We start from the raw sequence: 22,452 nt of genomic DNA on the forward strand, positions 1-22,452 counted from the left end.
CCGCAGAGGACACACTGCTGGTCGGTGCTGGGGAGGGTCTCCTCGGAATCGAGGCAGTAGGCCGCGCACTGATGAGTCACTCCAGGTGAGTAGGCGCCCAACTCACCCAGAGCTCCCTGTTGCGCATATGTGTATTAAAGTTGTGTTTCCCGAGGTTTCTCCTCATTCCCAGCATAAGGCGCTAGTCGATTCAGGCGCAGCTGGGAATTTTATCGATCGCCATTTCACCCATAAGTTAGGGATTCCTATAGTTCCAGTGGATGTGCCCTTCCCTATCCATGCCCTAGATAGTCGCCCTTTGGGGTCTGGGTTGATCAGGGAGGTCACGGCCCCGCTCAGGATGAAAACGCAGGAGGGCCATGAGGAGATAATTTGGTTGTATTTGATTGACTCTCCTGCATTTCCAGTGGTGTTGTGGCTTCCCTGGTTGACGTCTCATGACCCCAACATTTCATGGCAACAGAGGGCTCTCAAGGGATGGTCTGATCAGTGTGTCGGGAGGTGTGTGGGTGTTTCCGTAGGGGCCACGACGGTGGAAAGTCCGAACCAAGTTCCCACCATGCACATTCCACCTGAATATGCCGATTTGGCTCTCGCCTTCTGTAAAAAGAAGGCGACTCAATTACCACCCCATCGACAGGGGGATTGTGCGATAAACCTCCAAGTAGGCGCTGCGCTTCCCCGTAGCCATGTGTATCCTCTGTCTCAGGCGGAGACGGCGGCTATGGAAACATATGTCGCCGAATCGCTGAGACAGTGATACATATGGCCGTCCACTTCCCCTGCGTCCTCGAGTTTCTTTTCTGTGAAGAAGAAAGATGGGGGTTTACGCCCGTGTATTGACTACCGTGGTCTCAATCAGATCACCATCAAATACAGCTATCCTCTCCCTCTGATTGCTAGTATGACGGAGTCATTACACAGGGCGCGATTCTTCACAAAATTGGTTCTCAGGAGCGCGTACAACCTGGTGCGCATTAGGGAGGGTGATGAGTGGAAGACAGCATTCTGTACCACCTCGGGTCACTATGAGTACCTCGTCATGCCATACGGGTTAATGAATGCTCCTTCAGTCTTCCAATTGTTTGTGGATGAGATTTTCCGGGACTTACATGGACAGGGTGTAGTGGTGTATATTGATGACATTCTAATATACTCCGCTACCCGCGCAGAGCATGTGTCCCTGGTTCGTCGGGTGCTTGGTAGACTGTTGGAGCATGACCTGTATGCAAAGGCGGAGAAATGTCTTCCAGGAGTCCATCTCCTTCCTGGGACACCAGTTGTCCACGTCAGGGGTGGAGATGGAGATTGACCGTGTTTCAGCCGTGCGCAATTGGCCGACTCCCTCCACGGTGAAGGAGGTGCAGCGGTTCTTGGGTTTTGCCAATTACTACCGGAGGTTTATCCGGGGCTTTGGGTAGGTAGCAGCTCCCATCACCTCCCTGCTAAAGGGGGGTCCGGTGCATCTACAGTGGTCGGCTGAGGCGGACAGGGCTTTTAGGCATCTGAAGGACCTGTTTACCTCGGCTCCGGTGCTGGCACATCTGGATCCCTCTTTGGCGTTCCAAGTTGAGGTGGATGCGTCCGAGGCTGGGATCGGTGCTGTACTGTCTCAGCGCTCGGGTACGCCACCTAAACTCCGCCCCTGTGCTTTCTTTTCTAAGAAGCTCAGTCCGGCGGAGTGCAATTATGATGTGGGGGACAGGGAGCTGTTAGCTGTGGTGCAAGCCCTGAAGGTGTGGAGGCATTGGCTTGAGGGGGCTAAACACCCTTTTCTTATTTTGACTGACCATCGTAACCTGGAGTACATCCGGGCGGCGAGGAGGCTGAACCCTCGCCAGGCTAGGTGGGCTATGTTTTTCACCCGATTTATATTTACGCTCACCTATAGAACAGGGTCACAAAACGCTAAGGCAGACGCCCTGCCCCGACTATATGACACAAAGGAGAGGTCCATTGAGCCTACTCCCATACTTCCGGAGTCTTGTCTGGTGGCACCGGTGGTATGGGAGGTTGATGCGGACATCGAGCGGGCGTGCATGCACCGATCCTACTCCCCCACAGTGTCCAGAGGGTCGGAAGTACGTGCCGCTTGAGGTTCGTGATCGATTAATATATTGGGCTCACATGTCACCTTCCTCTGGCCATCCTGGTATTGGACGGACAGTGCACTGCCTTAGTGGAAAGTACTGGTGGCCCACTTTGGCTAAGGACGTGAGGGTTTATGTTTCCTCCTGCTCGGTGTGCGCTCAGTGTAAGGCGCCTAGACACCTACCCAGAGGGAAATTACAACACCTACCCGTTCCACAACGACCGTGGTCTCACCTCTCGGTGGATTTCGTCACAGACCTTCCCCCCTCCCAGGGGAATATGACGATCTTGGTCGTTGTGGATCGGTTTTCAAAGGCCTGCAGTCTCATTCCTATGCCAGGTCTCCCTACAGCCCTACAAACTGCTGACGCCCTGTTTACACACGTCTTCTGGCACTACGGGCTACCTGAGGATATAGTGTCTGATCGGGGTCCTCAGTTCACCTCTAGAGTCTGGAGGGCGTTTATGGAACGTCTGGGGGTCTCGATTAGCCGTAATGGGCAGGTGGAGAGAGTGAACCAGGATGTGGGTAGGTTTCTGAGGTCCTATTGCCAGGACCTACAGGGGGAGTGGTCGGAATATATCCCCTGGGCAGAAATAGCCCAGAACTCACTTCGACACTCCTCAACTAACCTTACGCCTTTTCAGTGTGTGCTAGGTTATCAGCCGGTCCTGGCACCTTGACATCAGAGCCAGATCGAAGCCCCTGCGGTGGACGAGTGGTTTCGGCACTCGGAGGAAACCTGGAACGCTGCGCGTATCCATCTACAGCGAGCGATCAGGCGGCAAAATGCGAGCGCCACCCCAGTGAGTCTCCGGTGTATGCACCGGGAGATCGGGTCTGGCTCTCGACCCGAAACCTGCCCCTTCGCCTGCCCTGCCGGAAGCTGGGTCGGCGGTTTGTGGGGCCATTTAAAGTCCTGAGGAGATTGAACGAGGTATGTTATAGGTTACAACTGCCCATTAATTACCGCATTAAGCCCTCGTTCCATGTGTCTCTCCTCAGGCCGGTAGTAGCTGGTCCACTCCAGGAGAGTGAGGTACGAGAGGCTCCTCCGCCCCCGCTGGACATCGAGGGGGCTCCGGAGTACTCAGTCTGTTCCATCTTGGATTCGAGGCATCAGATGGGGAGCCTGCAGTATCTCGTGGAGTGGGAGGGGTACGGTCCGGAGGAACGGTGCTGGGTCCCTAGGAGGGACATCCTAGATCCCTCCATGTTGAGGGATTTCCACCGGAGTCATCCGACTCGCCCTGCTCCGCGTCCTCCTGGCCGTCCCCGAGGCCGGGTCGCGCACGGCTGGAGCCGCACGTCAAGGGGGTACTGTCACGGATTCAGCCGAGGCTGCTCCTCCTCCTTGCTCGGGCAGGCTTCGGCGTTCGTCGTCCCCGGAGTACTAGCTGCTACCGATCGATGTTTCGGTGTTTGTCTTCGTTGGTCTTTATTGTTTACACCTGTTTCCCATTATGTTTTATTGTGTTCCCTTTATAACCCTCTGTTTCTCATTGTGTATTGTGCGTAATTGTTTTGGTCTTTGCGGCAGTCGCCCATGTGTGTGGGTCTTATTATTTCCTCACTGTTTGAGGTTGCCTTTGTACTTTGTATTTGCACTGCATCCAGTAAAGTTTCTGCCAGTAGCTCGGTGTCCTGCTCTTGACTTCGCCTACCGCATACACGTCGCTGTGACACCTCTCTTTCATCTACACTGATTCAAGTGGTGACATCAATAAGGGATCATAGCATTCACTGGTCAGTCTATGTCATGGAAAGAGCAGGTGTTCCTAATGTTTTGTACATTCAGTGTATGCCTTGAATTTACTTTAATAAACTCATTTTTTGACAGACATTCCAGTTTACATAAAATGTCAAATGCAGGGCATTTAATTAAAGCTCCTTGTTGAGCCGTTCAATTTGTGAACTTAATTTTGTTGACAGACATTCCAGTTTAGTTACATAGAAAGTCAAATGCAGGGCATTTAATTCAAGGGCTCTTGTTGAGCCATTGGGTACTGTAGCAGCGTGATGAATCAGCTTTTTATGGCAGGTGGGTAGATGGCAAGCAGGTGGCCGTCCACCATGTATTTCTCCTACTCCACCTGCTGTGACCTAACTGGCACCCAGTAGGACATCCATTGTCCAGGATCAACTCCATGACAGAGAATGTGTGCCCCAAATGGCACCCTATTCCCTATATAGTGCACTACTTTTGACCAGGGCCACAGCAAAAGTAATGCACCATATAGGGTATAGGGTGCCCTTTGAGACGCAGCCAGAGCCTAGCTAGTGCCCAGGAAACATCCAATGATTGATACCACTTCCCATTTCCCATATTTCCTCAAGGTCACACTGGTTGGCACATTAATAGAAGAGTGGACATATCATACATTTGGTTTGTGGTGAGAGTCAAGATGAGAGAGAGACATGGAGAGAACTACTGTACAGAGACAGTCTTGACATTTGTGAGCCTGAAAATGAGGTAGGAAGAGTGAAGGTGTGGGGGTGAGAAGAGAGATGACGTTAACGTCAACATTGCTCCAGCAGATACGGCATGGGTGGACACATGCTGCATAGTGTATCTCTCAGATTTGGTTATTGGAAGATGCCACTTTGTCATTTTAGTAGCTTATAACTTCTGATGTGGGAAGTCCATTCCTTCTTCCAGTTATTACTGATAGCAAGTGGCTAGCTGGTGGCTTGAGATCATTGCCATGTTACATGCAGATCCTAAATAAAATGTCCCTCTGATAAGACAGTGACAGGGAACCAGCCAAAGACAGGGCTGAACCCAAATGGCACTCTGGTCAAAAGTAGTGTGCTATATAGGTAATAGGATGCCATTTGAGACTCAACCATAGGCCTTCCGGCTCCTTCATCTATGCCGTGAATCATCTCTGGATGCAGGCTGGTCTGGGTGGTCCCTTTTCATTCTTTCCATTGACACAATGGGACTGATTAAAAATACCAAATTGATAGCCACTGGCTATGTGCTAATTCTCTGCCCTCTACTAGTGAGAAGGATCTATCTACTACTGTGGATGACCTCTTTTGATGTAATCGTTCACACACCCACACACGCACGCCTGCACACACACACATACACATATGCATACCCACCCACACACACACACAGAGAGAGACACACATACCACCACACACACACTTCAGCAAGAAATTTTATATCAAAGGCATCTCTCTCATAGCACAGCAGTTCATAGACTTTCAATGTGCCCAAAGGTAGGGCCTCGTAATTGGTCAAGCATATACAGAAATAGCATGGTTTCAAAGGTTATCTAAGGCAACAACTAATGAAACTATACAACAACATTTACAATAAAATCTACAAATATACTTATACAAAATCAGTTTGAATAGCTAATTGGTTTGTTTGGATTTGTAAGAAAAGTAAGGCTATCCTGAGGAAAGGAACGAACAAGAAGAGAGATGGATACTTTATTTTAGACATGTCCTAAAATAAATATACCAGTGTGTGAGAGAGAATAGGCGAAAAACGTATTGCCTATTGCTATAGCTTACTGGGTAAATTAAGTGAAATCGACTTTAGCCAGTCCTTTCAGGCTGGAGCAAAATAGCCTTGAAAGATTGGCAGATCAAATACAGATGTAGGATCTTAATTTGAGCCAGTTTGCTACAGCAGGAAAATAATCCTTCAGCAACAGGAAATGGGAATTATTATGGGAATTATAATTAATGGATATTTTTGTAAGGGTTGATACATTTTCGTAAGGGAAAATCAAGTCTAAAATGTCAAAGTGGAAATTACAAACTTCAGAAGCCTTTTTAAACCTCAAATACACTACAAGATTAAAATGTCCTGCATTGCAGGAACGTTCTCCTGCAACAGGGTGATCAAATTAAGATCCTACATCTGTACAGTGCTCTTGTTCTCATTGTAAATCTGCCAGGTCTTCAGAATAACAACCAAACACGAGCAACACCCAAGTCACCTATTCAATGGACAAACAGCCACTGCACAGACCGAAGGGAGAATATTTTCTTGAAGTTACAGAATCCGTAATGCCTGAGCTGAATGTATGCAAAATGACGATGCTTGGAAACTTCCGGACAGAATAATGGCAGTCACATTTCCAAGTTTCATGGTGTTAGGCCTGAGATAAACTATTTTACTTTATATTGTGCCTTGGCCATAAATCTTGGTGGATTACATAAACAGTGCCTTCCTCCTTCATTTTATCTAACAATCCTTCATGCAGAAACACAATTTTTTCATATGGGTTAGCCTTAGCTACTGGAGAGGGTGCAGTGCTCCTCTTCCTCCTTCTTTGCACTCTTCTTCTTGGTTCATTAGTGTAGCATTTAAACATTCTGTAGTTTTAAGTTAAGTGGTTGTGTTTCACTACCCTGAGATATTTGTAAGAATCTTTATTGTATTCATATACATACTATTGCTGTTCAAGATCAAATCTAATCACTAGGCCAATTGTGTTGCATGGACTTAGCCTTAAACACTTTATGACCAGGGGAATTCAGACATGAATTTCCGCACATGGCCACAATAAAATATATACTATATATGTTTTATAGATATATTGATGTTTTCTGTTAATGTGATTCTTAGTGTGCTTTATTTAGCAAGAAAATACGTTTTGGTCCCTCCAAATTAGATTCCTGCTCCATAATTTCAGCATAAAAAAAACTTTGGGAGGTTGATAAGTGGGTCCCAAGCAACTACCCCTGCTTGTTTACTGCGGGCTGACTTGTGTCAAGAATTTCCATTGGGATATTGACTCAAAGGCACCATAGGAGTCCCCTACAATTTCAAGGCCAACCCATAGAGATGTATAGAGATCTCTTCTTGGAAATAACCTGTTTTAGCATGGACATTGGCATTAAAGGGCTTCCACCATTTTAAAGTAGTCAACTGGGTGAGGATTCCTATAGGTTGGTAGCGATGAGCCAATGATCAGAGCATTGTCTTCATCTTCAAATTGGGTTGTATGGTTTGTAAATGGCTTTAAGATATTTTACAGCCATCTAGTGTCCACAATAAACGAATGATAGACAAGAGTTGGTTCAGGACTCCAGCAATGCAGGTGGCAGTGAATCACCAATATTAGCTTTAAATTTTTTTCAAACACAAAATAAAAATATGATTCACTACTTTAACATGGAGATTACCTTAAGGGCACTGCCCATGCTGTCACAGATAATAATGGCACAGATACAAAGTTGATCTCTTTACATCTCCATGGGCCAACCATGGATGGCATATGATAAATACTATAAAACCGATCAGCCCTGATGAATAGTAAAAGCTAAATATTTAGAGATGGTCTGTTGAATGAATCCAATACCCCTAATATAGACAATAATTCCAATTCCTGAAGGAACAGCGGATCGAGTCTAGGCTGTAGACCAGGGATGGGCAACTTTGATGGGGGTGGGCCCACAAAAAATTGTCTGCAATTCTTGCCATAAGGTGGAGACAAATGTTTGCAGTTTTTAATATGATATCTGATGATCAATGGGGGCCACCGTTTGATAATCGACCATGATTACTACAAGTTTACATAGCTGGCCATTAGACTAATTTACCAATCCAAAAAAACAGGGCTAATTGAATAAGAGAAAAACTGCTGATGCACAACCAATTTCGAAATTGCACCTTCTTTATTCTACTATTCTAACAGTAAATTGAGACCCCGACTTAGTTAAAAAAAATATATATTGGAAATTGATCCGTGAGCCTACAAAACGGCTGTAGACAGAGGCAGCTGCTCTGCTATGTAGAGGTGCCCTGTTAGCTGAAAGTCAATGCTCACCCAAGTGGAGGAAGTGAATGCTGCCCGATTTACAAAATCTTTGGCCAAGGTCACAGTGGGGGAAGGCCAAGAAGGTGAGTAATCACCCTCGGCCAGTTTGTCATCCTTAGTCCTCTTGCTGCCGCAGAGACTGGCCTGTGAGGTGGTGTATGGGGAGGGCAGCCATGTCTCAAATGACACCCCCCTGTTCCCTATATAGTTCACTACTTTTGACCAGAACCCTACAGGTCATGGTCAAAAGTAGTGCACTATATAGGGAATAGGGTGCTATTTAGGATGCAGCCATGATGGGCCTGCATGGTGGTATTGGGCCTGCCTGGTCATGACAGAATCTGTCTGTTTTTGAAGAGCACTCTGGGGATCGCCCCCTAACAAATGCATAAGAGGCGCTCATGCACAAAAGTGGGTCCTGCCATGTCAACAAGATGTGAAATATCTAAGCCTTTCATTTATATATGGCTGGTTCAGTAAATATATTGAAAGCTGTATGTGTGGAAACCCAGGAGGCTGAAGGCAAGGAAGCTAGAAAGGTCAGGTGTAGCAGCTAGGTTGACCACGTGAAATGTCAGCAAGGCAATCTGATAATTTGCAACCCAGGGGTGGAGGGAAAAATCAAAAGAGGCCATGTATGATCGGTAAGACACCTGGTGCAGATGTCAGACAAATATGGTCTGGGAGGATGGGATCTGTCTGTCAGGGATGATGACAGTGTTCACAGAGCAAACATAGGAAGTTCTGTGGCCATGACTTAAAGGAAAATAAGGGTGAAAAGGTAAGGAATGTAGTCAGTGTACTCTCCCACTAGTGTGTCTTCAGTCAGTATTCCCACTCAGACATGGGCCATAGCCTCTTCACTGCACATTTTTGTTGATGTTAAGGTTTATCAAAACAATAATATACACATATGAAGCCCCTTACTAAGTTATACATGTATCTCATGACGAAATGTTGTGTTTGTTTGTTATATTTATAAGTTTACGTTTATCTGGTCCCTTTCCCCCATTGCATTCTCTTGATGTACTGTATTGAAGTATTGTAGCTATAAGGATTGTTGTTCTATTCTAAAAGGCTTTCATCACTTCTTGCCTGGATTTGGGTTTATCACGTTTCCATGGAAACAGCAGAAAGCCAGTTGATCAGTGTGTATCTTATCATCTTTTTAGTAGTCTTAGGTACTCCAAGTCATTTTTGGAAGGCCTAGTTTCACCCCGAAAAACTTCACAGTCTAGCCTGCATTCAGTGTAAGAATACTATTATTTTTCCAAATTCATACATAAGGTGTGATGTATGAATCAATTCCATGAAATGTAGGCTACGGCCAATGGGGTATGGGCATATGTTCTAAATTATTGTTTGTGTATCTGGGGGTTAGTCCAAGGGGAGCTAAAATCCCAGACCTTTCATTCTCTGAGCTAGGGATTTTGATTAACCATTTAATGTCTGTTGAATTACATCAAATGAATAGAGGGATCCAAATATTTTGCCTTATCAACTCTCCATGGTAATATAATCAAATGTTAATGAGCCTTTTATTCACTGATAGCATCCATTCAAAGGGAGTGAAACGTTGTTGATGAATGGTGATTATTTTCACTGTATTGTATTAGCAAAGAGAAACCTTTGTACCTTTCAGTAGTCTCATTGAGGGTAATTATGTAAATGTGTACCAATCTAATACTTCAACTGTGTTCTGAATGTTTAATGTTCTTATTGTGCGTTAACAACACATCACACCAGGAATGTAAAAGCTCTCTGGCACATTGATGGAACTCTGCAATGGAGAAACAACATGAGGCAATACAGTACACATCCTGAGACACTAGCTGGGAAGAGTTACATACCAGCAGCAGTTAGACCCCAACAGAAGCAATGGTGTCACACGTCCTTGGGGTCAGGACATCCGGGCATTACAGAAACCACCGAACTTCTAGCCCGTAAATTCTGGTGGTCCTCACTGGCATCCGACGTAAGGGATTACGTATTCTCCTGTCCAGTCTGCGCCCGTACCAAAAGCCTTCGTCATCTCCCTTCCGGTAAGCTTCAACCTTTGCCAATCCCTCACAGATCCTGGTCCCACATAGCTGTTGACTTCATCACAGACCTTCCTGAATCCTTTGGTAATACCACCATCCTTGTCATAGGAGACCGGTTTTCAAAAATGTGTTGTCTGGTTCCTCTTCCTCATTTACCTAACGCCATGGAATTGGCTGAGTGTATGTTCCAGCAGGTGTTCTGTCTGTATGGGATTCCGGAGGACATCTTCTCTGACCCCCGTTTGTCTCCCGGGTGTGGCGAGCATTCTGTGACCGACTGGGGGTCGCCTTCAGCCTCTCCTCCGGGTACCATCCCCAGACCAACGGGCAGACGGAACGCCTGAACCAAGAAATAGGGAAGTACCTCTCCACACGACTGGAGTCGGTATATGGCCTGGGCCGAATACGCTCAGAACTCACTCATGCATTCATCCCTCCGCCTTACTCCATTTCAGTGTGTCCTTGGTTACCAACCCCCAATGTTTCCCTGGGAGGCGGAGCCTGGTACTGTCCCAGCTTTCGACGACTGGTTTCGGCATAGTGAGCGAGTATGGGAGACCGCTCAACGGCATCTGCAGGAAGCATCTAATACCCAGAAACGCTTTGCCGACAGACGCCGCCGACCTACGCCACTCTTTGACCCGGACAGCGTGTGAAGCTCTCTACCAGAGACATCCGGCTCCGCCTCCCCTGCAAAAAGTTCTGTCCTCGCTTCATTGGTCCCTTCAAGATAACCCATCACATCAACCCTATCATGTACCGCCACCAGTTACCCCGTCAGTATAAAATCTCCTCGTCCTTCCATGTTTACATTTTACATTTTAGTCATTTAGCAGACGCTCTTATCCAGAGCGACTTACAGGAGCAATTAGGGTTAAGTGCCTTGCTCAAGGGCACATTTACGTCATTTAGCAGACGCTCTTATCCAGAGCGACTACAAATTGGTGCATTCACCCTATAGCCAGTGGGATAACCACTTTACAATTATACTTTTTTTTTTTTTTTTTTGGGGGATTACTTTATCCTATCCCAGGTGTTCCTTAAAGAGGTGGGGTTTCAAATGTCTCCGGAAGGTGGTGAGTGACTCCGCTGTCCTGGCGTCGTGAGGGAGCTTGTTCCACCATTGGGGTGCCAGAGCAGCGAACAGTTTTGACTGGGCTGAGCGGGAACTATGCTTCCGCAGAGGAAGGGGAGCCAGCAGGCCAGAGGTGGATGAACGCAATGCCCTCGTTTGGGTGTAGGGACTGATCAGAGCCTGAAGGTACGGAGGTGCCGTTCCCCTCACTGCTCCATAGGCAAGCACCATGGTCTTGTAACGGATGCGAGCTTCAACTGGAAGCCAGTGGAGTGTGCGGAGGAGGGGGGTGACGTGAGAGAACTTGGGAAGGTTGAACACCAGACGGGCTGCGGCATTCTGGATGAGTTGTAGGGGTTTAATGGCACAGGCAGGGAGCCCAGCCAACAGCGAGTTGCAGTAATCCAGACGGGAGATGACAAGTGCCTGGATTAGGACCTGTGCCGCTTCCTGTGTAAGGCAGGGTCGTACTCTCTGAATGTTGTAGAGCATGAACCTGCAGGATGGGGTCACCGCCTTGATGTTAGCGGAGAACGACAGGGTCACGCCAAGGCTCTTCACACTCTGGGAGGAGGACACAACGGAGTTGTCAACCGTGATGGCGAGATCATGGAACGGGCAGTCCTTCCCCGGGAGGAAGAGCAGCTCCGTCTTGCCAGGGTTCAGCTTGAGGTGGTGATCCGTCATCCATACTGATATGTCGGCCAGACATGCAGAGATGCGATTCGCCACCTGGTTATCAGAAGGGGGAAAGGAGAAGATTAGTTGTGTATCGTCAGCGTAGCAATGATAGGAGAGGCCATGTGAGGATATGACAGAGCCAAGTGACTTGGTGTATAGGGAGAAAAGGAGAGGGCCTAGAACTGAGCCCTGGGGGACACCAGTGGTGAGAGCACGTGGTGCGGAGACAGCTTCTCGCCACGCCACTTGGTAGGAGCGACCGGTCAGGTAGGACGCAATCCAGGAGTGAGCCGCGCCGGAGATGCCCAGCTCGGAGAGGGTGGAGAGGAGGATCTGATGGTTCACTGTATCAAAGGCAGCAGACAGGTCTAGAAGGACAAGAGCAGAGGAGAGAGAGTTAGCTTTAGCAGTGCGGAGAGCCTCCGTGACACAGAGAAGAGCAGTCTCAGTTGAATGACCAGTCCTGAAACCTGACTGGTTTGGATCAAGAAGGTCATTCTGAGAGAGATAGCAAGAGAGTTGGCTAAAGACGGCACGCTCAATAGTTTTGGAAAGAAAAGAAAGAAGGGATACTGGTCTGTAGTTGTTGACATCAGTGGGATCGAGTGTTGGTTTTTTGAGAAGGGGTGCAACTCTCGCTCTCTTGAAGACGGAAGGGACATGGCCAGCGGTCAAGGATGAGTTGATCAGCGAGGTGAGGTAGGGGAGAAGGTCACCGGAGATGGTCTGGAGAAGAGAGGAGGGGATGGGGTCAAGCGGGCAGGTTGTTGGGCGGCCTGAAGTCACTAGTCGCAAGATTTTATCTGGAGAGAGAGGGGAGAAAGAAGTCAAAGCATAGGGTAGGGCAGTGTGAGCAGGACCAGCAGTGTCATTAGACTTAACAAACGAGGATCGGATGTCGTCAACCTTCTTTTTCAAAGTGGTTGACAAAGTCATCCACAGAGAGGGAGGAGGGGGGATTCAGCAGTGAGGAGAATGTGGCAAAGAGCTTCCTAGGGTTAGAGGCAGATGCTTGGAATTTAGAGTGGTAGAAAGTGGCCTTAGCAGCAGAAACAGATGAAGAAAATGTAGAGAGGAGGGAGTGAAAAGATGCCAGGTCGGCAGGGAGTTTAGTTTTTTTCCATTTCCGCTCAGCTGCCCGGAGCTCTGTTCTGTGAGCTCGCAATGAGTCATCAAGCCACGGAGCTGGAGGGGAGGACCGAGCCGGCCGGGAGGATAGGGGACACAGGGAGTCAAAGGATGCAGAAAGGGAGGAGAGGAGGGTTGAGGAGGCAGAATCAGGAGATTGGAGGGAGAAGGATTGAGCAGAGGGAAGAGATGATAGGATGGAAGAGGAGAGAGTAGTGGGAGAGAGAGAGCGAAGGTTGCGGCGGCGCGTTACCATCTGTGTAGGGGCAGAGTGAGTAGTGTTGGAGGAGAGCGAGAGAGAAAAGGATACAAAGTAGTGGTCGGAGACATGGAGGGGAGATGCAGTGAGATTAGTAGAAGAGCAACATCTAGTAAAGATGAAGTCAAGCGTATTGCCTGCCTTGTGAGTGGGGGGATGGTGAGAGGGTGAGGTCAAAAGAGGAGAGGAGTGGAAAGAAGGAGGCAGAGAGAAATTAGTCAAATGTAGACGTAGGGAGGTTGAAATCCCCCAAAACTGTGAAGGGTGAGCCATCCTCAGGAAAGGAACTTATCAAGGCGTCAAGCTCATTGATGAACTCTCCAAGGGAACCTGGAGGGCGATAGATGACAAGGATATTAAGCTTAAATGGGCTAGTGACTGTGACAGCGTGGAATTCAAATGAGGAGATAGACAGATGGGTTAGGGGAAAAATTGAGAATGACCACTTGGGAGAGATGAGGATTCCTGTGCCACCACCCCCTCTGACCAGATGCTCTCGGGGTATGCGAGAACACATGGTCAGACGAGGAGAGAGCAGTAGGAGTAGCAGTGTTTTCAGTGGTAATCCATGTTTCCGTCAGCGCCAGGAAGTCGAGGGACTGGAGGGTAGCATAGGCTGAGATGAAGTCAGCCTTGTTGGCGGCAGAACGGCAGTTCCAGAGGCTGCCTGAGACCTGGAACTCCAGGTGTGTGGTGCGTGCAGGGACCACCAGGTTAGAGAGGCAGCAGCCACGCGGTGTGAGGCGTTTGTGTACCCTGAGCGGAGAGGAGAGAACAGGGATAGGCAGAGGCATAGTTGACAGGCTGCAGCAGATGGCTACAATAATGCAGAGGAGATCGGAATGAAATGAACTAAACATCTGGGAAAGGAGAGAGCAGGCCTCCCTCACCAAAAAAAAATATATATATATATATATATATAACTCTCCCAACTTCCACCTCAGAAACTATAATTGTTTCACTGAACCACCCGAGTAAAACTCTCCCAACTTCCACTTTAGAAATTAGAATTGTTGTAAACTACAGCAGACTGTTATCAGTAGCTGTAATTAAGTACAGCAGCTACCAACCACCTAACGTTAATGCCTCGGATGAGGTTAGAAAAACAGCTGAATGGTAGCAGCTAGCTGGCTCAATCACAGGTACTCTTAAGCATGAAATAACATTGGAAACAATTAACCACAGTTGCAAAAAGTTACCAGTAGCTACCCGCTAGCTAGCTAGCTAGCTTTGTTGGTCCAAGTAGTGGGTAAGCTAGCCTCGTCGGGGTCTGCCGAATACAATACTTACCTACAATAATTACCTACAATAACCTTCAATAACTACCTGAGTAAGCTACCTATAATACCAAACTACAATACCTACCTACAATATAAATACATGGTTTAAGCTTAACTCAACACCATATAAGAAGCCAAGCTTACCTTTCATAACGCAGCAATGATTAAACGTTGGGTAGCTAGCACAAAGATATTGTATTTAGCTACTACAGTACAGCCAGCTGGTAGTGTTGGCTGGCTAGCAATGGCTGCTGTGTTGACTTTGTTTGAAAAACGGCGTCGCTGCGAACGAATGTAGCTGGCTAAAAGGATATTGTTTTTAGTTGCTACCGTTGCTAATAGCTACTCGCCAGCTAATCCAGGAGGTGAGTTAGCTAGCTAGCTTCGTGCTACACCCGGCACCGCCGAATACAAAAGTAACCTACAATAACTACACAACAGCTACCCACAACAGCCCACGATGCCTACCTATACTACTTAATAATATACAGCCCACGATGCCTACCTATAATACCTAACTACAATCTAAATACATAGTTTAAGCCTTACTCGACAAAGCCCAAGCTATGTATAAAGCCAAACTGGCAGACTGCAATCAGTAGCCGTAATTAAGTACAGCAGCTACCAACCACCTAACGTTAATGATAATGAGGTTAGAAAAACAGCTGAATGGTGACGGCTAGCTGGCTCAATCACAGGTACTCTTAAGCGTGAAATAACATTGGAAACAATTAACCACTGTTGCTAAAAGTTACCAGTAGCTACCCGCTAGCTAGCTAGCTAGCTTTGTTGGTCCAAGTAGTGGGTAAACTAGCCTCGTGCTTCGCCGGGGTCCGCCGAATACAGTCCTTACCTACAATAATTACCTAAAATAACCTACAATAACTACCTGAGTAAACTACCTATAATACCTAACTACAATACCTACCTACAATCTAAATACACGGTTTAAGCTTTACTCAACACCATATAAGAAGCCAAGCTTACCTCCTGCTAGAGAAAACACAACCTCTCCCGACCACCGTCCAAAAGTACCATGTGTCTCTGTTAAAACCGGTCACCTACAGTCCGCAAAACACCAGTCTCAACGTCAACAGTGAAGAGGCGACTCTGGGATGCTGACCTTCTAGGCAGAGTTGCAAAGAAAAAGCCATATTTCAGACTGCCCATCTTAATCTTTTCTTTTTATTTCCCAGTCTGGTGTTTTGTGGGTACTATTTAATGAAGCTGCCAGTTGAGGACCTGTGAGGCATCTGTTTCCCAAACTAGACACTCTAATGTATTTGTCCTCTTGCTCAGTTGTGCACCGGGGCCTCCCACTCCTCTTTCTATTCTGGTTAGAGCCAGTTTGCGCTGTTCTGTGAAGGGAGTAGTACACAGCGTTGTACAAGATCTTCAGTTTCTTGGCAATTTCTCGCATGGAATAGCCTTCATTTCTCAGAACAAGAATAGACTGACGAGTTTCAGAAGAAAGTTATTTGTTTCTGGCCATTTTGAGCCTGTAATCGAACCCACAATTTGATAATGGGCCCCTGTACGCCTATGTAGATATTCCATTAAAAATCTGTTTCCAGCTACAATGGCCATTTACAACATTAACAATGTCTACAATGTATTTCTGATCAATTTGATGTTATTTTAATGGACAAAAAAATTGCTTTTCTTTTGAAAACAAGGACATTTCTAAGTGACCACAAACTTTTGAACGGTAGTGTATTTTCAAGCAGATTTAATTCAAAACTGTAACTCGGCTACTCAGGAACATTCACTGTCTTCTTGATAAGCAACTCCAGTGTAGATTTGGCCTTGTGTTTTAAGTTATTTTCCTGCTGAAAGTTGAATTAATCTCCCAGTGTTTGGTGGAAAGCAGAATGAACCAGGATTTCCTCTTGGATTTTGCCTGTGCTTAGCTCAATTTTGTTCTTTCTTATCCTGAAGAACTCCCCAGTCCTTAATGATTACAATCATACCCATAACATGATGCAGCCACCACTATGCTAGAAAATATGGCGAGTAGTATTCAGTAATGTGTTGTATTGGAATTGCCCCAAACATAACACTTTGTATTTAGGACAAAAAGTGAATTGCTTTGCCACATTCTTTGAAGTATTACTTTAGTGCCTTGTTGCAAACAGGATGCATGTTTTGGAATATTTGTATTCTGTACAAGCTTCCTTCTTTTCACTCTGTCAATTAGGTTAGTATTGTGGAGTAACTACAATGTTGTTGATCCATCCTCAGTTTTCTCCTATCACAGCCGTTAAACTCTGTTTTAAAGTCACCATTGGCCTCATGTTGAAATCCCTCAGTGGTTTCCTTCCTCTCCGGCAACTGAGTTAGGCAGGACGACTGTATCTTTGTAGTGACTGGGTGTATTGATGCGCCATCCAAAGTGTAATTAATAACTTCACCATGCTCAAAGGGATGAATTTTCAATGTCTGCTTTTTTCATAAAAAAATCATGTTATAAACTATTATTGCACAAAGAGTGAGTCCATGCAACTTATTATGTGACTTGGTAAGCACATTTTTACTCCTGAACTTATTTAGGCTTGCCATAACAAAGGGGTTGACTACTTATTGGGCATTTTGTTTTTAATTCATTTGTAAAAAATTCTAAAAACATAATTCTACTTTGACATTATGGGTATTGTGTGTAGACCAGTGACAAAAGCTCTCAATTTAATCAATCTTAAATTAAAGCTGTAACAACAAAATGTGGAAAAAGTCAAGGGGTGTGAATACTTTCTAAACATTAGGAACAACTGCTCTTTCCATGATAAACTGACTGATCAGGTGAATCCAGGTGAAAGCTATGATCCCTTATTGAAGTCACCACTTAAATCCACTTCAATCATTGTAGATTAAGGGGAGAAAACAGGTTAAAGAAGGATTTTTAAGCCTTGAGACTATTGAGACATGGATCGTGTATATGTGCCATTCAGAGAGTGAATGGGAAAGACAAAAAATGTAAATGCCTTTGAACGGGTGCCAGGTGCCAGGTGCACCTGTTTGAGTGTCTCAAGAACTGAAACACTGCTGGATTTTTCACGCTCAACAGTCAAGAATGGTCCACCATCCAAAGGACATCCAGCCAACTTGACACAACAGTGGGAAGCATTGGAGTCAACATGGGCCAGCATCTCTGTGCAACGCTTTCTCGACCTTGTAGAGTCCATGCCCCGATGAAATGAGGCTGTTCTGAAGGCAAAAGGTTGTGCAACTCAATATTACACTGTGTGCACAATTATTAGGCAAGTTGTATGTTTGAGGATTAATTGTATTATTGAACAACTACAGTGCTCTCGGTCAATCCAAAATGTTAATAAACCTCAAACCTGAATATTTAAGAAAGTAAAAGTGAGGTTTTGGATTTCTATGTGTGCACAATTATTGGACAACTATTAGTGTGCAGAATTATTATGCAACTAAATGAAAAACGAAAAGTTCCCCATCTCACTTGTTTAGTTTCATCTGTTAAAGTGAGAATAATAAACAAACAACTCAACATTTACAAATAAACATTTCTGACAATTCAACAACAACAAAAAATCAGTGTCCAATATAGCCACCCTTCTTTTCAATAACAGTTATAAGCCTTCCATCCGTGGAGTCTGTCAGTTTCTTGATCTGTTGACGATCAACTTTTTGTGCAGCAGCAACCACAGCCTCCCAGACACTGGTCAGAGAGGTGTACTGTTTTCCTTCACCGTAAATCGACTGTTTAAGAAGGGACCACAAGTTCTCAATAGGGTTTAGGTCAGGTGAGGAAGGGGGCCATGTCATTATTCTTTAATCTTTAAGGCCTTTACTGGCTAGCCACGCAGTGGAGTACTTCGATGCATGCGATGGAGCATTGTCCTGCATAAAAATCATGGTCTTCTTGAAAGATGCAGACTTTTTCCTGTACCACTGCTTGAAGAAAGTGTCTTCTAAAAACTGGCAGTAGGTTTGGGAGTTGAGTTTGAGTCCATCTTCAACCCGAAAAGGTCCAACTAGCTCATCTTTAATAATACCAGCCCATACCAGTACCCCACCTCCACCTTGCTGGCGTCTGAGTCGAAGTGGAGCTCCGTGCCCGTTACTGATCCAGCCACGGGCCCATCGATCTGGTCCGTCAAGAGTCACTCTCATCTCATCAGTCCATAAAACCTTTGAAAAATCTGTCTTCAGCTATTTCTTGGCCCAGTCTTGACGATTCAACTTATGTGTCTTGTTCAGTGGTGGTTGGGTTTCAGCCTTCCTTACCTTGGCCATGTCTCTGAGCACTGAACACCTTGTACTTCTGGGCACTCCAGGTAGGTTGCAGTTCTGGAACATGACAGCACTGGAGGATAATGGGTTCCTGGTAGCTTCACGATTGATTCTTCTCAAATCTTTGGCAGTTAATTTGCGTCTTTTTTTCTCAACACGGTTCTTGCGACCCTGTTGACTATTTGCAACAAAACGTTTGATGGCCTGTGATTATGCCCCAATATCTTAGCAATTTCAAGAGTGCTGCATCCCTCTGAAATACCTTTTACAATTTTTGACTTTTCAGAGTCAGTTAAATCTATTTTTTGGCCAATTTTACCTGAGGAAAAGAAGCTGTCTAATAATTATACACACCTTGAAATAGGGTGTTGATCCCCTTAGGCCACACCCTCCCTCATTACACAAATACACATCACATGATATGCTTAAATCCAATAAGCATTCCAGTTTATACAGTGTGGAGTTGGGAAATATGCATAATAATGATGATATGGTCGAAATACTGACTTGCCTAATAATTGTGCACACAGTGTATATTAGGAAGGTCTAATGTTCTTAGTTTATATTGGTATTATTGCTCAGTTGTAAAACTATGGACCCCATTTAATTAAAGCCAGTGTCCAGGCATATTCAAGAAGGCAAAACAAGAACAACCTTGATATGTAACATAATATTAAGGTGAATGCCAATACTCTTCCTTGTCAGGACACCTCACATCCAATTAAAAATCCACCCCCCAAAAAATATGAGCAAACTACAAGTTCAAATGCAGCAAAATAATACTGAGTGTTGTATAAAACTTAAAACATCCAGGGTGTGATGATAACGTCCCATACTGGGAGTCTTCATTACACCTTTTAACGGAAGCAATTAAAGACCCAGAAAAGATGAAAATCTGAGAAAAATAAATCATTTAAAAATCCCATTAGAACAGACAAAGAAGACCCAATTGTGTGTTTCCATCTTAAAGGGTCAAAGAGAAGAATTAATAGGTTTCATGGGCAGAAATAAATAGACTGGGGAAAGGTGTCTCAGAAGGGAAATTAGTTTTAATAAAAAAAAGAAGCTGACCGCTTTCTTATTTGACAGTTGTCTAAACATTCAAACGGAATATGCGGCCGACATCGTTCCCCTTGTAGGCACCAAATCCTAGTGAAACAATCAGCTCAGAGGCAAAGCATTAAACCAACCGACTAGGCTGCAAATGTGGCTTTCCTGTCCCTAGGTCAGACGATCCAATCGCAAGATATGAATAACCTCACTGAAGAAAAAGCAATTATACTGCAGCACAGACAAAAGGCCTAGGCCTCTGACGTCGGAAAGGACAGAGTGGCACAGGCTGAGCAATGTCTCCTGCTATCTGATACAATTTAATGTACTCTCTGTGTATTATTTTTATTTATTTTTATCGTGCCAGTGTATGCAACTGGGGGGAGAATAAGATGTTGTATTAAGTATATCGGAATTCCCAATGTATTAAGAACACATGTGCAGTGAAGTCCATTGACACTTACTGAAAAACATCCCCACAGCATGATGCTGCCACCACCATTCTTCACCGTAGGGATGGTGCCAGGTTTCCTCCAGACGTGACGCTTGGCATTCAGGCCAAAGAGTTCAATCTTGGTTTCATCAGACCAGAGAATCTTGTTTCTCATGTTCTGAGTCCTTTTTAGGGGCCTTTTGGCAAACTCCAAGCGGGCGGTCATGTGCCTTTTACTGAGGAGTGGCTTCTGTCTGGCCACTCTACCATAAAGGCCTGATTGGTGGAGTGTTGCAGAGATGGTTGTTCTTCTGGAAGGTTATCCCATCTCCACAGAGGAACTCTGAAGCTCTGTCAGAGTGACCATTAGGTTCTTGGTCACCTCACTGACCAAGGCCCTTCTCCCTCGATTGCTCAGTTTGGCCGGGCGGCCAGCTCTAGGTAGCGTCTTTAAGAATGATGGAGGCCACTGTGTTCTTGGGGACCTTCAATGCTGCAGAAATGTTTTGTTACCCTTCCCCAGATCTGTGCCTCGACACAATCCTCTCTGAGCTCTATGGACAATTCCGTCGACCTCATGGCTTGGTCTTTGCTCTGACATGCACTATCATGCAGCCTTTCCAAATCATGTCCAATCAATTTAATTTACCACAGGTGGACTCCAATCAAGTTGTAGAAACATCTCAAGGATGATCAATGGAAACAAGATTCACCTGAGCTCAATTTCGAGTCTCATAGCAAAGGGTCTGAATACTTATGTAAATAAGGTATTTATGTTGTTTATTTTTAATACATTTGTAAAGATTTCTAAAAACCAGTTTTTGCTTTGTCATTGTGTGGAGATTTATGTAATTTAATTGGTTTTAGAATAAGGCTGTAACGTCACAAAATGTGGAAAAAGTCAAGGGGACTGAATACTTTCCGAATGCACTGAATCTGAAAGAGAAAAATTAAGTCCACACTATTACATTTTCATTGACTGTCTATCACATATAGTACCAGTCAAAGGTTTGGACACACCCACTCATTCAAGGGTTTTTCTTTATTTTTTACTATTTTCTACATTGTAGAATAATATTGAAGACATCAAAACTATGAAATAACACATGGAATCATGTAGTAACCAAAGAAGTGTTAAACTAATCAAAATATATTTTAGATTTTAGATTCTTAGCCACCCTTTGCCTTGATGACAGCTTTGCACACTCTTGGCATTCTCTCAACCAGCTTCATGAGGTAGTCACCTGGAATGCATTTCAATTAACAGGTGTGTCTTGTTTAAAGTTAATTTGTGGAATTTCTTTCCATTTTAATGCATTTGAGCCAATCAGTTGTGACAAGGTAGGGGTGGTTTACAGAAGATAACCCTATTTGGTAAAAGACCAAGTCCATATTATGTCAAGAACAGCTCAAATAAGCAAAGAGAAATGAAAGTCCAGTATTACTTTAAGGCATTAAGGTCAGTCAATCCTGAAAATGTCAAGTACTTTGAAAGTTTCTTCAAGTGCAGTCGCAAAAACCATCAAGCACTATGATGAAACTGGTTTTCATGAGGACCGCCACAGGAAAGGAAGACCCAGAGTTACCTAAAAGTGTTAAGGTTAGGGTTAGGGGAAGGGTTATCTAAAATGATAAAGGTTATGGTTAGCTAAAAGGGTTAAGGTTAGGGTTAGGGGAAGGATTAGCTAACATGCTAAATAGTTGCAAAGTAGCTAAAAAGTAGCAAGTAGTTGAAAAGTTGCTAAATATTATTGTCCGTGATGAGATTCGAACTCGCAACCTTTGGGTTGCTAGATATTCACATTACAAGCCCACCCATCCACTCCAACAAACCACCCTACTTTCGTTTTTGCCTTAAGTAACCATCTATCTTATGTACCCATACCAAATATAACATATCATACTAAAAGAGTGTTTTGGTTTACATACAGAATAATACGAAATGCTCTGAGACCAGGTTGTATTATGAGTGAGACTGCAGAAAACTACACGTTTTCAAGAAAAGGTATCTGACTGTAATGTTATAAATATGTTCTACGTCGATTTTGGGGTTGTAACTACCTGCACCCCAAGAGAGACAATCAGGGTAGCGTGCCTGTTAACTCGTCACTTCTAAAGAGCGATTAGATAATCGTAGAACATGAAGTAGAACAGGGAAGCCAATTTACACTCCCTCTCGTGTAAAAGCTGTAGCTAGTAAATCTTGCACTTAATTAACAGAACCTAAATGTACTGCTCTTATCTTTAGTGATCATGGTAACCAATAGGGGTACTACAAACTCATTAATGTATGGGTTTTAATAAGCAACCTTGTAGATGTGACATAATATATCACGCTTGAAAAGTGCCTATTTAACACATAGGGATAT

The 22,452-nt window shown here is 44.9% G+C and overlaps 1 protein-coding gene across 1 annotated transcript; it reads right to left on the reverse strand.

Moving 5' to 3' along the window:
• Positions 1–10,947: 10,947 nt before the first annotated feature.
• On the reverse strand, positions 10,948–18,666 carry LOC121587194. The gene is made up of 4 exons (XM_045226979.1): positions 18,595–18,666; positions 18,384–18,455; positions 11,926–12,039; positions 10,948–11,730 (listed from the first exon to the last, which is right to left on the reverse strand). The coding sequence occupies exons 1-4, from the start codon at positions 18,664–18,666 to the stop codon at positions 10,948–10,950; spliced, it is 1,041 nt and encodes a 346-aa protein (XP_045082914.1).
• Between the last annotated feature and the right edge of the window lie 3,786 nt (positions 18,667–22,452).

The sequence above is a fragment of the Coregonus clupeaformis genome, chromosome 18 (assembly GCF_020615455.1).
Source record: "Coregonus clupeaformis isolate EN_2021a chromosome 18, ASM2061545v1, whole genome shotgun sequence".
Taxonomy (NCBI): domain Eukaryota; kingdom Metazoa; phylum Chordata; class Actinopteri; order Salmoniformes; family Salmonidae; genus Coregonus; species Coregonus clupeaformis.